A 10989-nucleotide genomic window follows, 5' to 3' on the forward strand; every position below is an offset into this window, starting at 1 on the left:
TATCAGAATAACCGCCATCGCGCCAGGCTCTCACCGAACCTGGCCAGCACAGAACCTGGCTAAGAAAACCTCCGTTACCGTGGAAAACTCAGAAACCCTCCACGGGGCAAACGGAGACACACCTGTATTTATTTAGCGGGACTCTGAAGTCTCACACTTGGCCTTTCCCTTGGACGTGTTTTAAAGTCATTAATTTACAAAACTGAAGTGATTGGAAATGTTTTTCTCCGGAATTAGCAACAAATCAACGAGTTGTGAATGGGGTTTAATTTTAACAGTTTAGGATAATCACTATCTTAGATTCATAAATAGTGTCCTTAGAGCAAGCGGCAGGGAAAGTGTTGCTGAGCTAAAGCTGTCTCCCACTCCCCGCAGCTCGCGGCACCAGCAGCGGTGACAGCAAATCAAACTGGAACTTCTCACTGAGATGAAAGAGCATACAAGTTTCCTCCACTGGAAATAAAGTACATCATCTTCAAAATTTCCCGGCGTTCAGCCTCGATCCCAGGTGACTCAGTAACCCTAAACAGGCTTCAGGATGTAGAAACGACGTCAGAGCAGACAGACTCGGCTCTAAGTGGCCCCTTCGTTAGCTGGAATCCAGATCCAAACCAGAGCAGAAGTCAATGAACCAAGAGGGCTTCATGAAGACGAAAGTGGGGATACAGGTGGTAAAAGAACTACGTTTTAAAGCGCTCAGCAATTCAGAAACAGTTTGTCCAAGTGCCTAAGTTTACAAATGAAGAAATTAAAGCTCGGGATGAAAAAAAGACTGACAATGGTGACGAGAGTTAAAAAAATAAAATAATAAAATAAATAAATAAATAAAATATAAACTAAAGGGCTGGGCCTCAAGGCCTGCCTCTCGGCAGCTGCAGACCCCACACACTCTCCTATCTGTACACCCAACGTCCTCTCCCAAAGACTGGATTTCCAGGAGCTCAGGAGGTTATAAACTTGAGCCATTCATCACCCCCAAAAGCATACTTCCTGGAAATAGAAATGGATTCAGAAAGGATTTGGGCAAATCTGTGAATGACAGAACAGCCATAAATAGATACTAAGAGGAGCTGGGCACCACCTGACCTTTAGGATTGACGTCAAGGAAGATAGCTGTAGCCTCCTATGGTGGCATCTCAGGGACAGGGTTGGCAACCGAAGACTAGGTCAGATGGAACTGACCCAAACGGCATGCACATGTTCTTATATGGCCTGGCGTGGAGCACCCGGGGCTGTGCCTTAGGTGGGGCTGGTCCTATCCATTTATAGCTATGCAACCGTGGGCAAGTCACTTACTGGCTCCACGCTGGCCCAGCCCGTTCTCCTCATCTGTGAACTGGAGCTGCTAATGGCCCTCAATCCCTTATCCAAAACCCTGAGGTGCTTCAGAAACCCAAATGGTTCAGATTCTACAAAGGCACTATGGGGCTGATCGTCTCTGCCCAGTCCCAGAGGAGTCTAAGGAAGCGCTCTGTAATCAAACACATCAATATTTTTGCAGCAAAACAAATGAATATTCAAAATAGACAGGAAAAACATAGCCTCACATCAGTTCAGATGAGGCTTTGCCACTAAATGAGTTTGCTGCAAACTTACAAAGAACCTATCCGCAGCTTGCAGAGTTCTTCAGACTTCATCATCACAGATACAGAATGATGATGGGCCTGCCTCCCCTTTGGGGAGGACTGAGGTTAAGCAACACAAAGTCAGTGAAGATGCTTTGCAAAGGAGAAAGTGCTACAACTGATAAAAGGCATTCATAACATTATTGCTGTTGCTACCATTACCCCACAGCATACTCTTTTCCAAACAGAACCTGGTTTGACCTCATGGGTGCCTAAAGCTGGTAGAATGATGCAAAGGGGCCAAGAGTTCAGGGCAACTGCTAACCTCCCCAAACTGGCCAAAACCAAGGTCAATGGCTATTGGCCCTCTCCATGGTCAATCACTGAAAACAGAGCAACTGGCCACCTGAGAGAGACCGAGGCAAAGGGCCAGGCAGAGCTCTGACATCTCAACTATATGGCTCAGGCACCCCAGAGCTGGGTCTAGGGAGCTGGCTGAGACCGTTCCTTCTGGTTCCTGAGCGTCTCTGCAGGAGCCAGGCAAGAGACCCTGCTCTGTGTGTGCAGGACACGCACGGTCGCTGGCCTGAGGGTTTGTCTGTAGAAGATCCAGCATCCTAGGAAGCCAGATCCCACGCTGATCCTGCAGCACTGAGTTCAGAAACATCTTACGACCAGGCTGTATGAGCCTGGGGAGGCTGAGGGCTACCACTGACGACTGTGTTCCCACTTAGGTGAACATACACATCACATCCGTATGCACTCTGAGAAGGAGAAGGTGCGTCTGCCCACGGGAGCCGCCCCCAGAGCAGATCGAGACAAACCTACGTGCAGCACTGCTCCAGCCTTTCAGAGGAGAAAGGGAAGGAAGACAGACTGAGCCTAGCCCAGTGACGGCGAACCTTTTGAGCTCGGCGAGTCAGCATTTTGAAAAACCCTAACTTAACTCTGGTGCCGTGTCACCTAGAGAAATTTTTTGATATTTGCAACCATAGTAAAACAAAGACTTACATTTTTGATATTTATTTTATATATTTAAATGCCATTTAACAAAGAAGAATGAACCAAAAAAATGAGTTCGCGTGTCACAGGTTCGCCATCACTGGCCTAGAGAGAGATTCCAGTCTTCCAGAAGCTTACTGTGGCCCTCCCAACATCACCCTCCCTCCCTCAGTCGTATCTTCTATAATGTGGGCCTCCTGGGGAAGGCGTGGGGGCCCAGAGCTTGCTCCTCCGTCTGCCTGAGAATGCTGCCGATCAGGTCTTCTAACTGTTCTGACTTCCTCTGGACCCTTAGGGAAGTCAGCCCCATTTGATTTATTCAGGTAGTGTCTTTGTCTGGCCTTTCCTTCCATCCAGGACTACATTTAACATTGTTTTTACACCTCGCTGTGCACTGTAGGGACCACAACTTCACTAGGTTTCATTCCAACTTTCTGTCATGCTAACAGGCTCCTCTCTCACCAGCTTGGGGCCCAGTCACGAGGAATCCTACTGATGGCATTCCATAACAAGCTCTCCTTCCTGCACCACTTCCCAGCAAGCTCCCCTTCCTTCCTCTCCATGCTCTTGTGCTCCCCAACAACTGCAAGGGACTTAACCTTTACCAACACTCTAGCCTATGGGCTTAAAAACAAAATGGGGGGGGGGGTGGTAAGAGATCAACCAAAGGACTTGTATGCATGCACATGAGCATAACCAATGGACACAAACAGTAGGGGGGTGAGGGCATGTGCTGGGGGGTGGGAGCGGCTGGGGAGAGGTCAATGGGGGGGAGACTTACGTAATACTTTAAACAATAAAGAATTTAAATTAAAATGTTTAAAAAGACTAAATAAATAAATAAAATAAAACCTGCCCAATTGGCATGGCTCAGTGGTTGAGCCTCAACCTGTGAACCAGAAGGTCACAGTTCGATTCCCGGCCAGGGCACACGCCCGGGTTATGGGCTCCATCCCCAGCCAATTCAGTGATTCTCTCTCATCATGGATGTTTCTATCTCTCTCTCCCTCTCCCTTCCTCTCTGAAATCAATAAAAATATATTTAAAAATAAAGTAAATCTGTCGCCTGTTATTTCACTATGTTCATCACTATTATATTATAGCCAATTCCATCTCCTGATGTCAGAGTCTCCCACTGATTGTTTTGTGTTGCTTCTCTGTTTTTGCTGGTAGCTGGGATGTGGGGGAGGAACAGGGAACAGTAGGAAGTAGGGAAGTAGCACCTTAATCCAGGTGCTCTGAGGGGGTTGGGGCGGGTAAGGCCGTCCGACCAGGAGCTGCGGGGCTGCCAGTCTTAGGAGGGCCGGGCTGCACAGGAGCACTGTGTCTCCTCCTTGATTTCTCTAGACCCTCGTGGCTTTCCACCCTGGCACTGCCCCAGGCCCTGGTTTCCTGGGTTGCAGCAGCTTACTCTCCACCCTCAGTCAAAGCACATTCTCCATGCCAGCAGCCCACAGCGTGACACCAAGGGCCCAGGACCAGCGCCTCAGCACCCCAAGTCCACGGGACAGGGCCACTCCCCACAGCACCCGCAGCCAGCACAGCCCCGGGACGGCCGCGCTGTGGACACTCGCACTGGAGCTCGGATCCAACGGGGTTAGGCAGACGTGAGACCAAACAAGACGGGGGAAGAGGGTCAGTTCTTCACCTTCACAGTTATTGGGTACTGTCTCAAGTCTAGGGACTTCTAGCTACTACTTCATTAATTCAGCACCACACCCTGCTAACCACCTCCATTTTTAAAAGTAACCCAAGAAAAATATTTTGTTAATAAATAAATAAAAAGTAACACAGGGCTCAGAAAGGTTTCCTAAACTCCAGTTTCACCACCTCGATCACTCCGGGAAGTATCGCACCACCAGGCCCCAGCCCCTCCCAGGGGGACCGAGGGTCCCGCAGGACGGGAACTCGGAAGTCCTGGGCGGGTGGCAGCTTCGTAGCCCCCTCAGTCAAGAGAGGCAGCCGGGCCTGAGGAGCGCCAGCGCAGCGTTTCCTTCCCACCAGAGCCCACTTCTCACAGCACAACACTGAAATCATTCACATCCGGAGACGATGAGAAACGTACCTGGTCAAGTTTGAGGAGGGGGTTTCCTCTTGAGGAAAGTTTGAGCAAAAACAAACACGAACTCGGTCTACTTCTGAGCGGCACAAGCATCAAGGCACACCTTAGCGGTGGTTATTTTTCCGCACCCGCCGGAAAACTCGGCTAACGTTTAGCTCAGCAACACTTTCCACGAGGTCAGTAACCCTCAGAGCCACGATTAGGTACCGTCACTGTCGGAGTCCGCCTCAGCTTGGGGTCATCAGACAAACCTCCAGACGCCCCCCTCTGGCCCACACCCCCTCGGTCACATCCCCTCCTACACTAATGAGAAATGGAGGAAAGGGGTAGACAGAGAGGGGTGCAAAAGTGGGGATCCCCCAAGAACAGACAAAGAGCAGGCAAAAGGGCACACAGGCAAATGTTATCACAATGACGACAGAAACTGGACTTCTCCATACCACTCATCAGAACCGGGGGTTGGAGGGTAAAATGATGGGCATGTCCTTATGACAGATGCAGGCAAACACCAGACCCTACTGATGAGGAATCTTCAGAACCCTCTGTGCTATGGGCACAATCCTCTTCAGGACTGAATGACTCCAAAAGGCAGCAAAGGGCTTTGGAGCTGAATTTGAATCCAGCTCTGCCTCCTACTTTCTCTGCGATCCTGGCAAAAGGTCTCCGTGTCTTCCCACGTGAAGGGAGCACATGGCCTGTCTCAGAGGGTCGTAACGAAGACGTGACTCCACAGCAAGCACTTAGTGTTGGGGCAGACACGTCCTAAGCGCGCAATGGTTATTTCACAGAGAAGGGACAGAAGCCAGACGAAGCCAACGCTGGCCCCAAGTCTCTCATACCCATCCTTCCCCCTTCATATGTAAATCGACTCCTTCTAAATGTGTTTCTGGAAACAGAGAATGGGAAGGGAGAGAGGAAGCCACATTCCTGGTGATGAACGTTCACCAGGAATGACGTTCGGACCAGCAGCTGCTCTCAAGCACTAAGCAGCGTGCGGCCCCTCCCGTCCTCCTGAGCTGCAGACGGCCTGCCTCGGCAGAGACCACTGATGGGAACCACAGAGACCACTGATGGGAACCGAGTACCTGAAACCTGGCGGCATGGCCAGATCCAGGCCGTGGGACACCTTCATCCTCAACCCCACCTTTTCTTCTCCCTCCCTCCACGTTATCAGCCACTCCAGGCAAAAGAGAACAGGTCCAACAGCAGAACAAGCAGATGGGAGCCCGAAAGCAGAAATCGTCAAGAGCCTAGTAAGATCTGGGTCCGTGCGTTCCCCAACACGTAGGCAACACCCTAGGCCCCTCACCACACTTGGAAGGCATACCCCAGTCCCAAGACTTAGAAAGACGTGGGTTTTTTACAAATAGCAGGGAGGACAGGGGAGTCGGGCCCCAGGACACGGGAGCAGCCAGGGATGAGGGCAGGCTGCCAGGGCCAGAGGTTGGGGCTGGGTGACACTGGGGCTGGCGAGGGACCTACCTGTGCTGCTCCACAGCCTCGTTGTCAGGAAGATCCACCCCACACACGCTGCACGGCTCCCCGAGGGTCCGGCTCTCCGACTTCATGCCCACAGCCAGCTCGCCCAGCTTGCTGAACAGCTCCCTCTGGATGAAGCCCTGCGGCAGCAGGCTCCCGTAGGTGCTGAAGTCCATGGACACAGCCAGAGCGGGCTGCACCTGCACGTGGAGCCCGGAGGACACCGACGACGGCATGTTCAGCACAGAGTCAGCCTTGTGGTTGGGCAACACGGAGTAGACGCCCAGGTGTTTCTCTGCGGTGGGCGCCAGGTGCTCCTGTCGGCCTGGGGGACCCTGGCCGGCCTCCGCGGGGGTTGGCAGCTGCTCGGCACTCTCCTCGCGCCCATAGTGCAGCTCTCTCGCACTGGTAATGACGCTGCTGCGAGTTGGGGTCCCGGGCCCCTCTTTGCCCCTTTCCTCAACCTTGTCCCCCAATCCGCCTGAAATGCTGGATTCGGCTGCCCCAGGGCTGTCCTGGCTGGGCACCTCGTCCACCTGCATCATCTCTGTCTTCACCTCAGCTACCCCAGGGAGCCGCCCAGCCCCAGCCAGAGTAGGTTCGTCAGGCCCTGCAGGGGGCTGAAGAGTTCCCTGCAGGAGAGACTGTCCTATGGTCATCAAACTGTCCACTGCGGCCTTGGTGGGACTCATGGCTGAAAGACCAAATGAGGTGGACATGGACGGGCTCTGGTCCGCCATGGGCCCAGGGAGGCTCTGCGCAGCCACGCCGGCATACCCACTCTCCTCGCTGGAATGCTTCGAGATGAAGATGTTCTTGAGGTACCGAGGCTTGCGGTCCTCTTCTTCCTCCGCCCCGCCGTCTGCCATGGTGGCCTCCGTGTCATTGTCGTCTGTGGCCTGGATGGTCTCCAGGATCTTCAGGCACTGCTCCTCCAGGTACTCGATCTCCAAGATCTCGGCGGCGTACAGCAGGTCATCCAGGTCCTCCGCCTTGGCCTGCAGCGTGGCTGTGTAGGCATACTCCAGGATCTGCTGGAAAGTCTTTGGCGAGAGGAAGTCCAGAGTGTAGTGCTGGCTGTTGCGGTGGAAGAGGATCTCAAACATCTTGCTGGTGCAGGCCAGCACGGTCCGGTGGGCATGGAACTCCTGGCTGTCCACCATGATGACCACGTCGCACAGCGTCCCGGCCAGCCGCATCTGGTTGGCCTTGCACAGGAGCCCCGAAGGGTGGCTGGGGTTCTGCAGCTGGATCATGCCCATCTTTGTCAGATCCATGGTGCTCCCCGCGGCTTAGGCATGAGGCTCTCTTTCCTTCCAGGCTCTGTGTGGTGGGGCGGGCTGGGTTTCGTGGGCTAGGAGGGAGAAAGGGGGAAGACGCAAAAGAGATGACAGAATAAAAGCTAGATTAGTCAGTGTCCCTAAAAGAATTCAAACAATACAACCCCACCCTCATTCAACCAGCAAGAGCATCCTGGAGATTTTAACAGAGGGCAAGGGGCTTCCTAGAAATCTAGGAGTCTGCCTTTACTTTACAAACCCACCAATGAGAGCAAAGATAAATTTCTGCCATAACATATGCCTAATTCACTGATGAAGTAAAATGAAAATTACAATGGAGTCTTCAGAGCCCTGGTCTTAAATCTAAGAGTTGGGGGGGGGGGGGCAGGGGGCCTGTGCAAGGCCAACATGTTATAAGGAGGTGCCCAGCACTTGCTGAAAATCAGTAACAATTGAGCCACTTCCTTGGGTCAAATTAAGCCCTCAGTTTCACTCTCAGCCCCCTGTGCAGCAAACTTCATCTTCAAAGTAACGTTTTTCTGAACCCTGCTTCACTGTGGTGGCCCCAGGAGCAAAGCCAAGCCTCGCTGGGGCTAGCAGCCTGCAGTCTGGCCCACAGACATCCAAGGGCAAGGGCTCTTCTTCAGGCCCATCCTAACACATGGGTGCACACTTATGTAAGATGCCTCACTCACCCCTGCCCACGGGGCCCAGTGGACAAGAGGACCTATAAAATGTAGGTGGGCAGGTCGTGGAGGACCTCAGAAGAGAGGTCATAGGAAATATGGACCCTCACAGCCAGGAGTGCAATCTAGACATATGAACTCCCAGTGTGTCCCGCGGGCTCTCTGGAGTGGGCAAGTCCTGTGACCAGGAGCAGCAACTGCTGCTGGGCATGGCTCCCGGTGCTAGAAGTGACGCTGGCACCAGCATCTATGGTGCGAGTTACAACCAGTATGAAGGGAAGACAGGGCTGGGAGACAAAGGTCTACCCCACAGCAAGCTGTTCAGGATCAATAACAGCCCCCCCCCCCCAACCGCTTAAAGACTTGGAAAGACCTGGCAGGCCCAGTACCCTCCAGCCTCTGCCTTGCTGTGGTCAAGAAATGAACTGGGAGCAAAGCGGAGCAAGGGTTCTCCCTAAATCTCCCAACACTACTTGCTTCTGTCCCCAGAAGGAGCCCTACGGGTTCCAGAGCCAAAAGCGCCCGCAGGTAGGGTAGCAGTACGTCTCATCAAGCCCGCTGGCTGCCCAGCCTGGGGTGGGGACTGAGGCCATTCATCCTCCCCTATGGCTTTTCCACAGACTGCTTAGGGGTTTCCGAGAGCAATGCAACGAATGCAAGCTGGGCTACTGAATTCCTTCCCAAAAACAAGCTCCTTGGGTACTAAGGGGAATCTGGGTGCCCTCAGTCAGCCGTGCCTGCGACCCGCGGCTCAGCGCGGCGATCCTGGCGGCGCCGTCTGCAGCGCCCACCCCGGCGCAGCGGTGGAAAGCCGGCGCTCACCCGCCCGAGCTCTAGGGATCGACCGCGCTCACACACCCCGTTCCCAGCCACCCCCACGGAGACTTGGAGACGACTTCGGCAAACTTGGAGAAGCAACTTTTCCCGGGGATCCAGACGGCAGAAAGGAAGGGAGCCAGTCTAGGGACGAGGAAAAGCAAAAAGGGACCCGGACGAAAAGCTAGAGTCCGGGCGGGCCGGGCGCCGGAGCAAGAGCCGGGAGGTGGACCGCCTCGCCGCTAAGGGGAAGCACAAAAGCCCCACCGAGAGTTGTGGGAGGGAAGGCAAGGAAGGATCGGCCGGCCCTCCCTCTCCGACCCAGGGCCGTGACCCCCGGGAGCGAAGGGCAGGATCCCCGGCCGCGAGCCGGCGCCGCCAGCAGCGGTGTGCCCGGCCCCGGCACCGTGCGCGCGTCCCGGGGAGCGGGCCAGGGAGTCCGCGCCGAGGACGTCTGAGCGCTCCCGCGGGTCCGCAGGCCGGGAAGACCGTGCGCGTTTCCACCGCCCGCGGGAGCGTCCCGGGGCCGAGAGGGCGAGCTGCGGGCGCGCCGGGTGGGAAAGGCGCCCGAACGCATCAGGTGCAGAGCCTGGCACCCACCAAGTGCGGCCGGGAGCGCACAGCCAGTTCCGGCGTCACGGCCAGTCCCGCTGGGCGCCGAGGGCCCGGAGCCCTGGGCGCTGCGGAGCTCCGCCACGGCCGCCCACCCTCCTAAAAAGAGGGGACCGAGTCTAACCAAGAAAGAAGGGCCCACCACGTTCTCCAAAGAGAAACAAAACCCAAGCGAGTCCCAGTCCTGCTCCCCTCCGCCCCCAGGTCCACTCCTCGGATCCTCCGGTGATAGCTTCCCAGCCGGCCGGCGAATAAACACAAATAAGCCACAACCCTCTCTCGCGCCCGCGCACCGGTCCGCATGCATATGAGCGCCCACCGCTCCCGGCACCCCCAAGCCTCGTGAACCCCAACCTTCCGCTCCCGCCCTCAGTCCCCGAAGACCGCTCGGCCGCCACCTCTCACCCCGACCGTGCCCTGGAGTGGAAAGGTTGGGGTGGCAGCTGTGCCCAAGCTGACAGCCGGGGCTCCCCCTTCTACCCGACCCCGACTGGCGGCGGCGGCGGCGGCTGCAGCAGCAGGAAGGGAACCAGCCGAATAAAATCAGGCGCTAGCCCAGCGGCCGAGTGGCCGAAGCGAACGCGCCCCCCAGACCTCTGCAACCCCGGGCGCCTCGGCAGAGGCTTCCCCTGGGCAGCGCGCCCCTCCCCGGCCCCCCAGCTCACCGCGGCCGCGCCGGGCGCTGTGGGGTGGGCGTGCGTGCCTCCGGGGGTGTGCCAGTGTCGGGGAGCGGGGCTGCGGGAGAACTGTTGCTCTCCGTCTCACGGCGGCAGCAGCGGCGTCGCCCGGCAGTTCGCAGTACCCGCTCTCATCGCCCTCAACTCCTCTCTGCTGTGAGGTTAGCAAATCACCACCGGCTTCGGCGCCTCCGCCGCGTCCCACGTCAACGCCGAGCCCCCTCCCCTGCGAGGCCCCGGCGCCTCTCCATCTTTAGTGCTGGCGGCGGAGCCGGGCTCCCTGCCCACAGCTCCCCCCTCCCTCCCCCCTCCCGCTGTCCCCCGGCTCAGCCCGTCCCCACCCCCCACACACACCTCCCCCGCACTGGGCGCACGCTCCCGCCCCACCCCTTCCCTCCCCTCCCATCCCCTCCCTTCCGCGCGCCGCGCTCCGGGCTTCGCCTGACATCTAGCTGCTGCTGGGGCGCCGGCGGCCGCCGTCACCGGCCAAGCGGGGAGGAAAGGACCTCACGGAGGACAGCGCCAGGGGCTCGGAGCCCTTAGCGGGGCGGTAGAGATGAGGTTCGGGGGCCAGCCCCGCCTTCAACCCCCGGGTTTTTCCTTTCCCGCGGACACGGTTTCCCCCCTGCTGCTCCAGGAGGGGAGTTTCGTCCCGGGCTCCAATGTTCGCCCCAGTTCCGTGCGTGTCATCTCGCCTTTCACTTTTGCTCCAGGCTCAGGGCTGCGTCCCCTGTAACCCGAGGTCGGTTTGGGAAGGTCGCCTACCCAGCCCAAGCTCAGGCCCTGCGTGCCTGCAGGCCGCCGTGTGCC

General features: G+C 56.5%; 1 protein-coding gene and 1 long non-coding RNA gene across 4 annotated transcripts in view; both read right to left on the minus strand.

The window, feature by feature from the left end:
- Positions 1-10466, minus strand: part of ZBTB16 (zinc finger and BTB domain containing 16) — a 184151-nt gene extending 173685 nt beyond the window's left edge. Inside the window, exons 1-2 of one of the 3 annotated variants that reach the window (XM_036324288.1) lie at positions 10168-10466; positions 6112-7462 (exon numbers count right to left, since the gene is read on the minus strand). In XM_036324288.1, coding sequence (XP_036180181.1) covers positions 6112-7385 — 1274 coding nt within the window. In that variant the 5' untranslated portion in view covers positions 7386-7462; positions 10168-10466. Of the gene's footprint in view, positions 1-6111; positions 7463-9907; positions 10097-10167 lie in introns of those variants that run through there. The other 2 variants (XM_036324286.1, XM_036324287.1) reach the window with 2 other exon arrangements.
- On the minus strand, positions 110-2537 carry LOC118664315. Its single transcript, XR_004970293.1, has 2 exons — positions 1597-2537; positions 110-727 (listed from the first exon to the last, which is right to left on the minus strand). It is a non-coding gene; the product is annotated as an uncharacterized LOC118664315 (long non-coding RNA).
- Positions 10467-10989: the final 523 nt, after the last annotated feature.

The sequence above is a fragment of the Myotis myotis genome, unplaced genomic scaffold (assembly GCF_014108235.1).
Source record: "Myotis myotis isolate mMyoMyo1 unplaced genomic scaffold, mMyoMyo1.p scaffold_m19_p_10, whole genome shotgun sequence".
Classification (NCBI taxonomy): domain Eukaryota; kingdom Metazoa; phylum Chordata; class Mammalia; order Chiroptera; family Vespertilionidae; genus Myotis; species Myotis myotis.